The sequence below is a fragment of the Gymnodraco acuticeps genome, unplaced genomic scaffold, assembly GCF_902827175.1.
Source record: "Gymnodraco acuticeps unplaced genomic scaffold, fGymAcu1.1, whole genome shotgun sequence".
NCBI classification, from domain to species: Eukaryota; Metazoa; Chordata; class Actinopteri; order Perciformes; family Bathydraconidae; genus Gymnodraco; species Gymnodraco acuticeps.
The window spans coordinates 2474904-2490433 of record NW_022990270.1 but is presented as its reverse complement, the minus strand read 5'-3'; the positions used below and the strand labels follow the sequence as shown (position 1 = coordinate 2490433).

At 39.9% G+C, this 15530-nt stretch overlaps 1 protein-coding gene across 1 annotated transcript in view; it reads left to right on the top strand.

Moving 5' to 3' along the window:
* The first annotated feature begins 3202 nt into the window (after nt 1-3202).
* Nucleotides 3203-15530, top strand: part of nptnb (neuroplastin b) — a 29263-nt gene continuing 16935 nt past the window's right edge. Inside the window, exon 1 of the mRNA XM_034220842.1 lies at nt 3203-3778. Within this exon, the coding sequence (XP_034076733.1) occupies nt 3703-3778 (76 nt within the window). The 5' untranslated portion in view covers nt 3203-3702. The remainder of the gene's footprint in view (nt 3779-15530) is intronic.

The window sequence follows — 15530 nt, the reverse complement described above, 5'->3', positions numbered from 1 at the left end:
TCAAATCCCTGAGGGTTTTTTCTTAAATAAATACATTCTTTTATTACAAAACAATAAAAAAACATACTGCAAATAGTGGTACACAATTTGGTTCGACATGCATACATTGGCTGGTTGCAGCTATGATACAGATCATCAAGTACATGTTTTTAAATCTTTAGCTGTCAGACAGGAAGATCAGTTTAATCTGTTTTAGGATATCACATGACGGGGTCTGACCACATAGTGAAGTGAAATGTCACCTTGAATTAACATTTTAATCTTTGGCCAACACATATACAACTAATCCATATTAAATGCCTTGTGGATTCCATTTGGGTCCATTTAGATAATTTAAAAGGCACACGAAACGTAAAATAAAAAAGAGAGGCTTTTGTCAATGTATAAAGTGATACGTAAGAGAGAAGCATTTCTCTTATCTGCTGGCTTTGAATTCAAGGCCAGTAACCACACAAAATGCACCAAAGTGAAATACCACTTTAAAGGAATAGTTTGACATTTTGTGAAACATGCGTATTTACTTTTTGCTGGGAGTTAGAGGAAGATCGATACTTCTCTGTTTGTCCGGTAAATATAAGGCTGGAGTCAGCAGCCAGCAGAAAGAAGGGTGAAAGACATAATTCACAATTTTATGGGAGGCTATGTCCTCGACTATATCTTACAGTTATTTCCCGGATTCTCCACTGTTTGGCTTTCAACTCCTCCAACACAAGTAATGGTCCGTAGCATGAGTAACATAACCCCCCGATAACACAGTACATTGTTGTTTCGTCTGGCAAGCAATGTGTTACCTTGGGGCTGTGTAGGGCCCCCCTATAAGTTACTAAACGGGCAAAAGACTGTAGATGTATTATAAATGGACAAACATCTGTCGTCTCATCTAACTCAAAAAGAAAATAAGCACATTTCCCACAATATCAAAATATGCGTTTAGATATAGATTAAAACTACTGCAGTATGAGAGGAACAGTGGTAATATGTCCGTTGATAATAAATGTGTCCAGGTTGTATAGAGGGAAAATACTTTCAAACATCACTTATTGACAACAGTTGTGAAAAGTAAAGTCTGTTCAGGGTATTTACAAAGTGTCCATGCCAGCAGGGTGGGTGTGTTGGGCGGTGTCAGTCCTCTCAGGATGTCCTGGTCCGTAGAGAGCTCATCCTGAGCACCGTGAGCTCGGCTACATCTGCATCCTGCATCTCCTCCTCCTGGTGGCAGCTTTCTCTGATGACATACACTACAAGACCCGCACAGATGAAAATGAGGAGGATTATGCCTATAACCTGGGGTACAAAAGAGTTTGTTTAGTTAACATCCACAGCAAATGCATACTTTTGATTAACAAAGTGTATACTATGATTAGTTTCAAAGGCTAATGGCATATTATCTACAGTGTATACTCGGGGGAGGTGTTTCCACTCATCCACACACTCCTCTGTAAACTAGAAGATATTCAACTGACCTGAGAAAAAACAAACAGCTGCTGTGATCGGAGCATTAGTTCTTGTGGGGTAACATCTCCTTCGTTAATTGGCTCACACCACTTCTGCGGAGCTGCTTTGTCAACTATTACAAACCTACCCTCCCAGTCTGTCATAGCACAAGCAAAGTATTGGCCATCGAGGAACAACAAAATCAGCCACACGATAGCAGGAACGAAGCTGGAGAGGGAAACATTTTTCCTGCACCACGTATCACATCTGCATCCTTGAATGATCAGCATCAATGTGAAGGCCATGACAGCAGGAATGATGAAGAAGGCTGATGAAAAAACTCCGTTCCACGTAGGGTTGCAAGGACACTCAAACTCCAGCTCCACCAACTTCTCTAGTCCCATGAGGATGAAGCCAAAAGCCACATTTGATACCAGAGGACTGTTGCTAAGTTCATTTTTCAGCCTGGTAAGCCATTGTTGTCTACTTTCCATACTAGATTGACCGAGAAATGAAGACAACCGCTGCAAAAAGCCCAAAAGAGGGTCCACCGTTGTGAACACATTGGCAACAGCTAAGTGATGCGTAATTAACTCATCCAGGGGTAAGTTTTCCCCTCAGGCCAAATGCCACACTTCCACTCTGATTGGTTTCGAACAAAGGAGGGTGTGCCGACGGCTCTGACATTTCTCTAGCTGATTGGTCTGTGCGAGGTTTCAGGTGGGGTTACATTTGAAATGTGGTCTCTCATGGACAAACTGGAGGGAGGGCTGTAAAGTGGAGGGAAGTTTGTTCTGCAGTTGAGCACAGACTGTCCCTCTGCAAACAGTCTGGCCAAAAAACCTGCATGGACATGTAGGTATTTATCACAGGGTAAGACTTTACATTGAATAATCAAGTTACAGGCACACTTTTTTACTCAAACCTAACACAAGAAGGAAGTGTTGCAATTAAATAAATAGAGTATTTTTAAAAAATCAACTAATTAAAAAGACTGGTTATAATATATTAAAGTCCTCAGGTGTTTTCGTTGTATGTCTTAGTAGCCTATTGGCATTACAAAGTGAATACATGCTGACTGTGATGCCACCCCACATGGCCACATGAGGTCACCCACGCTGCAGCACAGATTAAAGACAGAGAGGATTACAGGAGGCCATGTTGAACTTTCAAGGGGGATGTGGTACATACAGCTTGAGAACACCCAGGCCACCGATGTGATGACATAATTTATAAATGACCTCAGTGAGCTCAAGAGCATCACCATAATCTCCTCACATTAAAACCTGACAAGAGAAAGTATTTAGGCTTGGAATGATGGGACTGCTGAAAACTGATTGCCTTCAGTTTGTTTGCATAACCAGGGCCAGTTTTTGATAAAAACGACTCCAATATTGACTAAAGAAATTTAACCTACAGGCATTTGTGCTGCATGGTTTGTGACAAATCCGACTTGACTGTGTGTAAACGAGCTGACAGTTTTATGGGTACATTAATATTGCAAGAGATGTTGGAAATAGTAAGGGAATCATAGGGCTATTACTGTCGACCAGTTTCAGTAGCCTAAATACTGTATGAGCAGAAACAACCTGCTGTAACGGGACATTTTTAAACCATCTCGTTAAATAACAATTAAAGTTGACCAGGAAATGAAGGCAGATAATATGAGTTCACAAACACCATCAATTGAATGCGTGCTATATGTGTGTGTGCATGTGTGTATTTATCCACGGTCATGCGCGCATAGGGCACGCGCAGCTCGTCGTTGCTGAGTCCTGCCAGCATCTGTTCCTCTTTTTTTTTGTATTGGAACACACACTTATGTTTCGGCTACATCTCTTCTCGTGGGGAATAATTTGTGCGCTATACTTTTATTTGTAACCACCGAACCGTGACCGCGAGTGCGCAAATGCGCATCGGTCTGCGCATCTTTGAATCTACAGAACTACACTGTGGACAATCTCCCTGACATCCAGAGACCTCTCTCCTCCGCAATCCGACGAGGCTTCTTCACCGCCTATGGCCGCACATCGGCATCCCTGAGCCGCTGGCCTCGTCCCGGACCTTTTCACCCATCGCTGTCCTCAGAAAGTCTTTGAAGAAGGGAGGCGTTTTACACATTTTGTAAAATTATCCACCGCTGACAATTTTTTTTAAAAGAACCCGGTGCTATGCAGGGCCCATCTCTCTAGATCTTGTGATTAATACACGATCTCTCCTCCCACATTCGTCCGACCGAGACCCTGGTCCTCTCTTCGAACCCCAGCAATGCATCCTAACGCAGTGATGCTGGCGCTGGTCCTTTTGGGGAACTTGATGCTGCCTCTCATCTCGGCTCAAAACGGTAAGAAAAGCAGATGTGACCCTTGTGTTATTGTAAACATCGCGTTGAGGGAAAGTGACTTGACTTGTGCGAGGGCGCCCGAGCGAAAATTTAAAGACTGCGTTAAAGCTACTACTGTAGTTTCACGCATCTCGACAAAACAAGGCCAGAGTAAGACGCCAGCAAATGTGATAGAATATATGAACACAAAACGGAACTCTTAACGAATACACCAGGAGGAAACTAACGTGTGTGTGATTTTTGTGCAAGGTTATTACCTGTCAACTGTGTCTGTGGGAGGAATATGCTGTCAAATGTGACTTAAAATAGACTATAGCTGGGGAAAAAGTGATGTTTGCACCTGCATAGAAATATTTCTGAATATTTACAATTAGTAGTGGCCTCTGGGAAGCCTTAGGCTGCATGTCAGTGTGCGGTGTGTTTAGTTAAAGGGGGTTGGGTAGAGTGTGTCAAGCAAGACTAACCTGCTACGGATGCTGATCCAGTCATATATTATCTACACCCAACACAGCATTAAGACTCGCCCAGTGTGTGGAAATAGGTCTGCTGTAAATACCAGGCCCATTGTGATCACAGTTTTTGGGACTATAGGCATGTTTTTTGACACTTGACTGACAAAACTAGTCCACTATAATAATAATACATGTTCTGTCACACGACCTCACATGGATCTTTCTCCCTTGCCTTACTGGTTCAGAGTCTAATCATTGCACAACTACAGTAGATGCATGCACAGATACATCCCCTATTTACTTTTAGTGATTATAATGCAGCACTAGTTGTTTTCTCTATTCTCAATTTTCAAAGGGAATATGGGATTTGTTAACATAGGATTTTCAGTTGTGACTTTGATTTCTAAAGTTCACTGTGCATTATTCATACTAAACCTGACATGATTTGGTTTAAGTAAATGTCAGTAGCATGCTGTTGGGTGTTTCAGGCTGCCCTCCTCTGACACAGCATGTCCTTACTTCAAATTATGTTGAATCACATCACCCAGGGGGCCACACAAATCAACAGATAAAATGCATGAGATAAAAGTGTTATCTTTTCAATCTTTCTGGGGTTCGGTTTTTCGATCTCTGAGCAACTCTCATGTGATTGTGAAGATGTTGATGCTTTAATATACAAATCGAACAATCGCTGCCTGTATTCATATCATTTGTAGGAAGCTTCCCACGTGTCAGGCCATCTGCGTTCATAAATCAATATCAATGACATGATCTAATCGTCTTTCGGAGAAAAACAAGGCAGGGATTTATCCGCATACTTCAAATGTTAGAGCTTAATCTCAACCTCAACTTTTCTGTCGGATAATCGGACACCCACTATGCAAGACTTAATAAGAAAGTCATCCTTAGGAGAAGGTGGTGTAAAACCTCACAAAGCTGTAGTCGTTTTGGATCTATTTAGCAAAAATGTGAATGATTTCTGTCGATACAAACGAAACTTAGCACTATACATTTTAAGAGTTTGCACTATTTGTTGTACTATGTATTTCTGTGCAAAAATCGTTTTCTCATACTGATATTCTGCACAAACTGTGCTGTTGTATTTGCTGTAAAGTGTCTTTACTGTATAGGGTATTTTTATTATATGTACAGCACTTTGGCTCGACCAATTTAAAAAAAAAAAAGTGCTATATAAATAAAACTTGATTTGATACTTGACAAACAATATGCAAATCTAGCTACCTCTTGGGAACCCACTAAAACACCACAGCAGTTATATAACAGAATATTATCCCCTGAATTCCTTTCTTTTCTTTTTAATTTCTCTCTGGTGCTTGAAGTGTGTGCATGCACAGCGAGATGTTCTCTGGTCTTGCAATCTGGAAAATTAAATACCAAATAAGCCCTCCATTGTTTGATAAAGTTCAAGCAAGGGCATTCCAAACACTTCCTGTGGTCCCTGCCCAGTGTTAGTGCCCACTCACTGAGGCCCAGTTAACGACAAAGGAACACACACACACACACACACACACACACACACACACACACACACACACACACACACACACACACACACACCTGGAGTTCAGTTGGAGACAGACTGGTGCCACACTGTCACCAAACATGTGGGCGCTTTATCTGTTTAATATAGAATTCCTAATGTCTTAGCTTATCTGCAGATTTCCTTTTCAGTAAATAGGCCTCTCAGGTTTGATCACATTTGTAATAAGCGACATGTCGGACATGTCAGCGTTGGTAATATTCTGATATTTGCTCACATCCCATGCATCGCAAAGCCATTTCATTTCTTTCCCATATTTCAGTATGAGGTTAATAGGTGCATGGCTTCTTATGCAATCCTAGATGTTCCTGTGGTAATACAGAGTTCAGGCAGTAGCATGTGGGAGTATAATAATTATAAGTGCATAATCACTGTATCTGAGAAGCAGAGGGAATTCATGTCATTATTTCCTCATGTGAGAAGCAGGCCTACTATAGGTGGCTAGTCTCTGCGACAGATATTTAGAGGACTGTAAATAGCATCCGTCCATTCTGCCTCGTTTCTATTTTTACCACCGAGACACAGCACTGAGAACTGTGGCTTTAAGGTCCTTTTGTGAAAGTGAATTCATTAACTCTTAATGGACGGCCTCCTTGCGCACAGCTGCACAGCCTTCTAAAGACTCGCTAGGTGGCTGTGAACCGTCTAATCTGAGAGATGATGTGATCTTTATGCAAAGAAAAAGAAAAGCATCTGAGAAGGTGGCTGGGTCTGACCTAAGGAAGTGCTTTTTCTGTCTTATGTAAGTTCCCCACACGATGTAGCCTGCCCCTGCTGCCAACTTTGTTGATGTGTTATCGCTGCCTTTGTGAAAAAATGAAAATGAAATATTTATTCTAGTTTTCTCTCATTTAAATGTAAGGCTAGCAGCAGCTTAATTAAAGATTGCTTCTTGTTGGATTTTTGATCAAATGTCTTCTAAATATTTTGTAAAATACCAGACATGATGCAAAGAAAGCTATGAATTGCAATATGTAGGCTACTGCAAGTATAATGTATTGTTTTTTGTGAATAGTGGCCCCTAATTCCTTCTCTATGTCACGTTTGCATTATCATCAACATTGCAGATAAGCTACATACTATTAAATCAATAGTCCTGTATGATGCAGCAGCTTGTCCATTATAATGTATCATACCAGCTCCGGACAGAGGCACATTTGTGAGTCTGGAAAATATGCTGTAGGACTCAAGCCAGCTCTTACACTGAGTCACGCTTTCCCACTGTGAAATCTGATATGGACTGCACTGATTAGGAGGAGCGTCCCACAGTATAAAACACACTGCAGGAACATTTGTCCAGGGAAGGTTTTTGCTGAGCATGCATGCTGCTTCTTTCAGCACCACCCTGCTACATTCATACAGTTACACACATTCACAGCTGGAAGTTTCCCAATTTGGACACAGCCCTGCACTACTGGCTGTTCTGCCGGGACAGCTCAGGTTAAGTGTGCTAAGTGTGTGTTAAGAGCAGTTCAGAGACAGAATACTCAAAGGAGGTCTCTTTCATTTAAACCTGGCCCCATGTTCCCCGTCTGCCTGAGTATTTTAACTACTAACCTCGCAGACACAGGGTTAGCTCATGCCAGCTGATACTCAGCACACCAGGGTCATTGAAGTTAACGAATAATATTACTTGGCAGTATGTAGGAGATTGAGGAATAGCATTTGTCACTTCTGCATAGAGCACTTCTGAGGGTGTGGTTCTTGTCATTTTTGAATTATAGTGTTATTTCGATGACACATCTGTCTCCGTGCTTCTTAGGTTTTACATCAAATCATTTGAATTCCCATGTTTTGACCTCAGAAAGAGGAATAGGAAGTGCTCGGTGGTTGTGATTAGAAGATGGGATTAGAGCATTTCTACTCAGCACAGGGGTTATTGGGATTTAAATCTCATTAAACTGTTGCCTCTCTCCTGTGATCTGAATGACAGACTCACGTATTACCAGCAAAATGGAAATGGTCGCCTGCTATGTCGGAAAATTCAGCTTTGCAAAGACTTTTTGTCACGTCGCTCCATTGCAGTTACATCAAAAGGTAAAATAACAGTCATGTGATAAATTCAGTGAGGAAAACTATAACCGCTCTGTCATGAGTGTATTCAGAGCAATACCTCACTGCAGCCTCTCTGACAAATCTAACTGCACACCACATATCACACCTACAAAGTGTATTGTAAGTTATTATAGTCAGGACTCCCTGGAAGAAGAGATCTTGTATCTCAATGGGACATTCCTGGATAAATAAAGGATAAATAAAAATAAAATAAAAATATAGTTGTTAAAGTTATATTACATAACTTCTATACATTGAATACAATTTGCCCTGAATTATATGGCACTATTGATGTCACTACATTTGCTTGTAGGTACATACAATGGCCTTCTAGCGTTATAAAATGAATTTAACTGCACAACAGCTGCTAGCAAAGACAACAAGGTCAGCAATGCCTGTAATTCATCATCATGTTGAATTAACAAATGGTAGTCACATGGTAATCTAAGGCTGAGGGTGTTTGTGTTCTTCCTGAAAAGTGTCATGTAATACAGGCGTGATGAATCAGGGAGGGACACGTGGTGAGGTGATAAAATTGTATCGGGAGCAATTTGGGTGTCATCGTCTCCATACAAGCTAAAATGGAGTCAGAAGCGTTACATTGTTAGGGGTAGTAAAACGCCGGAGAAGTGTGGATGCTGAAAAAAGCAAAAACATTTACAGAACGTTACTGCTGATGTTCAACTGACAATTCAGCAAGTACCTACTGTCCATTCATATGTTGTTCTACATTTAGTTTAGCATATATGAATATTGACACATGTAATTCATCATAGTAAACATTATAAAGCAAACATTTTAATTATGTTCCATCAAGACTGTAGAAAATACTATAAATACAGAAATTATACTTCAAGTAATGAGCTATGGCAATTCGTTTTCAGAGGTATAGAAATATGTCAATTTAAATTCCAAACGTTTACATTTCTTACACACCAAGGAGAACATCAAGGTGACCCTTTAATTCATGGCTGTAGAAAAAACGATACCCTCAGCTCGATACAATGTGAAGATGTAAATAAAACACTACACTAAAAAAAGACCAAGATATTGTGGCACCCATAGTAAACTAAGACTGGTGTTCTCATATACCTCAATTCAAAATGTCCTCAGAACTGTGAGGGTGCACACCGTCCTTGACTCGCCTTATTCATTTTGGGGCCTTTGTAACGGCGGGACAAGTCACACCTTTCTGAATATTTTTAGGTAATAAAATACTAATACAATAGAAGTGCGAGTGTTACATTTAAATGTCATCATCACTATAGGGCTGCTCGATTATGGCAAAAATCATAATCTCGATTATTTGGGTCAATAATTGATATCACGATTATTAAAAAACGATTATCCATTTACTTTGAAAACATCAATTTATTGGAGAATCTTTTTTGAACAGTATGTTTTTAACAGTTGATTACCCTGAACTTTAAGTATAATTCCACTGAATAACCAATAAAAAAAAAAAATGTATTTGAAAAAAATAATAATAATCGTTTTATTTCGATTACGTTGTTTTGGTAATCGTTGCAAGCCATAATCGTAATTGCGATTAAAATACGATTAATTGAGCAGCCCTACATCACTATGTGAAATCCTAATTTGTTTTTGAACTATACCACTACGATTTACTCAACCTTCACCAGTGTGTTAGGGACATTTAAATATAAACAAAGGTCAGAACTATTAGATATTTTGTTATACAAATGACCTGGAAAGGCGCACCTGTTTGTCACAGTGCCGTGCAGGTACAACACACCTGCACCCACAACTCAAACACACACACAACCAGCTCAGCAGCCCTAAGGGGTTTCCTAACTTCTCTGGTTGTAGGATGGGAGATGACTCACTCTCAGGCTGCATGGTGGTGTGTGTGGCTGGCTGTCAGTGCTCAGGGGAGTACCCATCTCCACCTACATGAGTGGAGTATGTAGGCCGTAATGACTGTGACTTAGACGAAGAAAGAGCTTGTCTCAGAAAAAGCGGTTATTTTTGATGCTGTTGTTCACTTGTCATAAGGGAGTAAAGTGAGCTAAATCGTGCAATTCAGGCTGTGATGGACTGTATTTTCTCATATTAGGTCTCTACTCATACTAAACCACCTACTCAAGTTAATGTTTGACCCCTTTGCATACAAGACACCATAGCAACTACACATACACGCATTGAAATGTAGATGTGAGCCCTATTTTGAATTCACAAAGAGAGTAATACAATGTTTGTTTGTCTTTGTTTTACCAACATATAAAACAACAACTAATGTGCATTACTAATATATTCTTTTCATTTCACTAGATGCATTATGTTGGTCTTGCAAGTCTGCAAATTACATTACATTTCAAATTCAAAACAGAGCCCCCTCATGTTAGCTCCGCAAGCATTAGCAATTGTTAGCAAACCAAATAAATGGCATTACACTGATGGCCATGTAAGGTTGCAATTAGTACCATGAAGGGCCAAGCAACTCAGATTTCAGAGTAACACTTTAACCCTACAGACAGCAAGTATTTTGCACTCAACAGATCGACTTCAGGTGGAGAGGCGAGTGGACATAGGCAAGATCTACGGTATATTTCTGCCGGCTCTACAGGGCTTTTAGGTTATAGATCCACTTAGGCCTACTAACACTTAAGTGATGCTTTTAGTCTACATGCCTCTTGTTCATGAGTACTGTCCGTTTCAGCATGCAGGACACTCTACCCTTATATGTACTGTATACAAACAGACCTTTTGTGTTTTTAAACTAACGGTTTCATGTTGAAACCAAAAGTTATTGCCCTGTATTTAGTCAAATCATTTATTGGTGATAGGTGATTAGATCAGAAAATTTGCAAGTATTTTTGATTATAGTTTCGTTTTTAAAGTCATTACCAAAGAAAAGTGTGAAGAATTGCAACATATCTCAGTTTTATATATCTAAAGTTGAATATATTTCAATGTAGGTTCATGGTAGGACAGAAAATCCTTCTTCAGTGCTATAGGAAACAGCAGAGTAACAGAATCGCTTGTTGACCAGCGCAAAGAAAGGCGCTTCTAGTGTGAACAGCCAGGCTAGTGCTAACATAGCACAGCGCTACCACAACCAGTGTGAACCCGGCTCTGTTAGATTACAATTCAATGAAATAAATGAGGATCTGCTGTTTGTTGCAACATTTGACTGATGTCTACATACAGTACATACTTTACATAAATAAACCACGCAGATGTTCATCATCATTATAACAACATCAAATGAAATGGTGCATAAGATGAACTCTGCTCATATTTCCTCTGTCACCAAGTTTCTGAGATCCGACCACCATCCATTGTGTCTGTCTTTGTCACTTCTTGTCTCCCAACAGGCCTTTGAAAGGAATGAGTACCGGCTGCTTTGTGTTTTGTTTTCACTGCCAGTATAAACCCACTGTTTAAACAGCACGAACATTGGTGTGCTCATTGGCCAAGTGTTGCCCGTAGTTTGTTCTGCAAGTATTTCTCAAGCATCTCTGAGCTTGAATTTAAATTAAGTCATCTGCTCCTTTTTCTGATTTAGTTTCCCATCAACTTGGATGACATTCATTCTTTCTTTTTTTTAAGATGATGCAATACTGTGATTATGAGTATTTATGCGGGGCTGAATAAAATGAACTGTGCCATGTGCCGGTGCTAATTTCCTGCCATACCCATAATAATGGTAAAAAATGCCTTAGTAATGTTCTGTCAGATTGAAATATTGCTTTAACAGTGTAGGCGGAGAGGCTTGGATTCACCCTCTGGGATTATGTGGTGAGCTCGATGGGCCCAGATGTTTCAACAGAAAAGGAACAAATGCTAATTACTCTGCATATCTCTAGGCATTGCACATAGAAATGCAAGTTGTAAGCACCAAATATCCTCAGACACATCTCCTAGCAGGAATACTGCAATTATTACAATATTTAATCGCTTAATTTTGCTCAAAATGTTCTGTTACAGATCATCTAATTTTCAAATGTCTCTTAGTCACAATCTGGTGGTAAGCAACAGTGAAACAAATTATACAATTCATGTATCCTGAAATATCATCGGATGTACTTTGATAGCCTTTGTGCAACCAGGGCGCGCAGAATAATAGTCATCATAGTGAATGGTCTTTATCTACAGCTGGCAGTTCAACTTTTAATAAAAATGTAACTGGCTTCATTATGAGGGTGAGCTGATGCAGTTGTTTACACTCGGGCTTCCAAAGGCTTATCTCTGCTTACGATAAATTACTTTGAGCAGGGCAGACAGATCTGTAAGCTGTTGTATTTAGACACAACACAGCCTAACGCTCAAGAGACCACAGACTCTTTGTTTTACAATATTCAGGGCAGAGTTAAGGCAATGTTTTTTTTTACAGATCCATTTAGACACATGTGGCTTTCAGATGACAGGCTGCATGGTGGGGGGGGGGGGCAGAGAACAGCGTCTGTGGTCTTGGTGATTTGTCACCAAATGAGGTTCACTAAAGCTGGCAGTGTATTGTTGGGCTAACTACTGATGTGAAACCGGGTCATGAATCAGGCGCAGGCACGGTATATTCACAGTTGTGGTAATAATGCTTAGAGATCCGATTTATTTTTATAATTTCTACTGCATTTCACAATTGATGTGCTTCATATTCCACATGCAGGTAAGATGGATAGGAAAAATGGGGGTTCTCTTTGAAACCAACCCTAAAAGATGAAATGCCAGTGGTGTGCTTCACAGGGGACTTGAGAGCATCTTTAGTTTGTGTGTTACAAAGGGGCCATATTATTCTAGTTTTCAGGTTCATATTCGTTTGTTGGTTTAAAAAAAGGTCTTCCAGGTTCTGCTGTAGCAGCTCTTTTCACCCTGTGTCTGAAACCAGAACCCAGTCTGCTCTGATTGGTTAGTTGGCCATGCATTGTAGTAGTAGTAGTAGTAGGTAGGCTGGCTAATAGAAGCGCAAGTGTTACATAGTGATGACATTATGTTAAGGAAGTAAACAAAGGAGTCCAATGGAGGCGTTTCAGGCAGGGTTAGGGTTGTGTGGGAGAGAAACTCCCTCTGGAAGGAACTTTAGGATTTTAGCCGTAGCAGAGCATTTACATGCAACCTTTATAACAAGCAGGAAAGTGAAACCCTAAAAAGCCGAGTAGGGCCTCTTTAAATGAAGTGAACACTTAAACTCAATGAGGTTTCACTTTTAAAGCACAAGTCAATCGGGTGATTCTATCCAGTTCATTTCTGGCAATATATGAATTTTATCAAACTGCTCCTAAAGTCCAGCTTATCTAAAATGAGAGCCGGGTGACCTAATTGTTGGCGTTACCAGCAAGAGCTGATATGGATGAAGAGATTAAGTTAATGCATACATACATACAGCTACATCTATTCGTCATGATTTCTGTGAATCCCTTTAAGAAAGCATTTCAAGCTCTGAGACGAAAAGATAAGCCTTGAGAATTGGCATCAGTATTTAATGTAATAGGAAAGTAAAGTATGTGTACAACAACAAATGAAGCTCACATGAGCATTTTAATCTAGTATTTTTTGTTCTAAAAAGAAAAACAGGGTCATTTTCACTTGTCTGAGAATAGCATGGGTTTCCTTCAGGATCTCCCCTTACCTCCAATAGTGGCATGCATGCCATGTGAAAAGGTGACTGGAAATTGCCTGAAGGTGTGAATATGAGAGTGTGCACAGTTTGTCCATATCAATGTGTTAGCCCCGTGACAGACTGGCGACATGTCCAGCAGGGTGTACCTTATACCCAGGGGTGCACATAACTGGTACGCAGGTACGCATGCGCGGCAACAATCCGAAATGCGTACCGTCTCTTGTGTCACAAAGCGCATTTACATACCGACGTACTTGTGAAGCTTTTCCAGAAGGCGGTTAGATCAGACGACAGAGTCGGTCTCCGTGTGCACAGACAGGGCTGCTGTTAACGTCGGTCTGTACAACGGAATTGTGCCAAAACTACGCCAACCGGCTGCGGAGGGAGACTCCCCCCCTTCACTGCGCTAAAACAGCTGATCACAACGGTCACGCTCCATGTGACCATCCACAGGACAAGCAGGTCTATAAAATAGATTGATGGATCGAAGGAAACTGGTGAAGCATATACAAATGAATGATAAACAAATTCAACTCTTACAAACTGTTTGGTGAAGAAGACTGACAGTTGTTGTACATGCAAAATATAATATGTGCTAAAAAATAAAATAAAAATTGCTTCATTGGTTTGTAAATGGCAGCAATTTAAGTTGTTCCAAAAATCTATGGCAATATTTTCAAGAATTAATGAGATATTTTCCTAACATGTGTGTCTTTGGTAGAGCCAATAACATAAGGTTTTTGAGGAAACACCATCTGTATCAATGACTCCACATTATTATTGTACCCTTTCATTATAATCATAATGACTCTTACGTCAAATGTATTCCTGTGACAGTGGTGGTAATGAAAATTCAGCTCCAGGGAAAGATTTTCAAGCTAATCATTTTGATGAATCATGTGATTTTCTTTGCAGTGTTCTTGTTCACCACTGACAATTGCGTGAGGTTTTATACAAGCAAGTACGAATGGTGCCACTTATAAGTGAGGGTGATTATGAGCCTAACAAGGCAAGGTTATATTAGTGAGAATGCACAAATAACATTTGAGAGATAATAGAGAAGAAGAAAAATTCACAAGAAACCAGCACTACTTGCTGGCACAGACTTAGAACTGGTTGACTTCGTCGGACAGTTGTATGACCTTAGTGGGCAGAGGAACCCTGACGTTAAACGGACTGGATTAAGGTCGTCACTAACCTTTTCTATTTCCCCCTATCGGTGATTCGAGGCTTGCTTCTTTTTCATTTGCCTTTAACCATCTGCTCTTATGCTTGTATGAACTCTTAACCTATTTAATTTCCTTCTCCATCCCTTGGCCTTCCCAGCTAGCGGGGAACGTTCTCACAACTTTGGCTAATGTTACCTATTGGTTCTAATAAGGTTTTAAAGAAACGTTTTAATCTGATGTTCAAAGAACCTTTTTAGGATGTTTATTTTTTCAAATAATGTTTCTATAAGGTTTAAGGTTATCTAAGACATAAAGTTTTAACTGCAACATTCAGAGGATGTTATTAAGGCCTGAGATGACAGAAAGTTTATTTATAAAACGTTCCTTTAATGTGATATGTTAACGAAGGTGGAACGTTTTGCCTGCAACATTCAGAGGATGTTTTGAGGATGTTATTGAGGCCTGAGATGACAGAAAGTTTATTTATAAAACGTTCCTTTAATGTGATATGTTAACAAAGGTGGAACGTTTTGCCTGCATCATTCTAAGGATGTGTTTTGGACGTTGCTGGGTAACACATTACAGATGTTCTTTATAAAACATTCCCTCAATGTTACAAGAAAACCAAAGAAGAACATTTTGAAAGCAACATTTGGATAATGTTTTCAGGAGGTTATTCTTTTTTTATAAAATGTTCCTGTGATGCGAAATATTAACAGGGTCATGGTCAACGTCAGATTTATTTGTAGTGTGCTTTAAAAAACAAACTTGTTGCATTTGTTTGAAAAGATGTTTAAAACAAATCTGATGTCACCACAAAAAAACAAGCAGGTAATTCTGAGAATGTTACCATTCATTGTTCTAGGAATGTTTCATCGAGAAGTTTTATTTTGGTTCCTAGAACGTACTTCTGAAAGGTAGGATAACGTTCTCT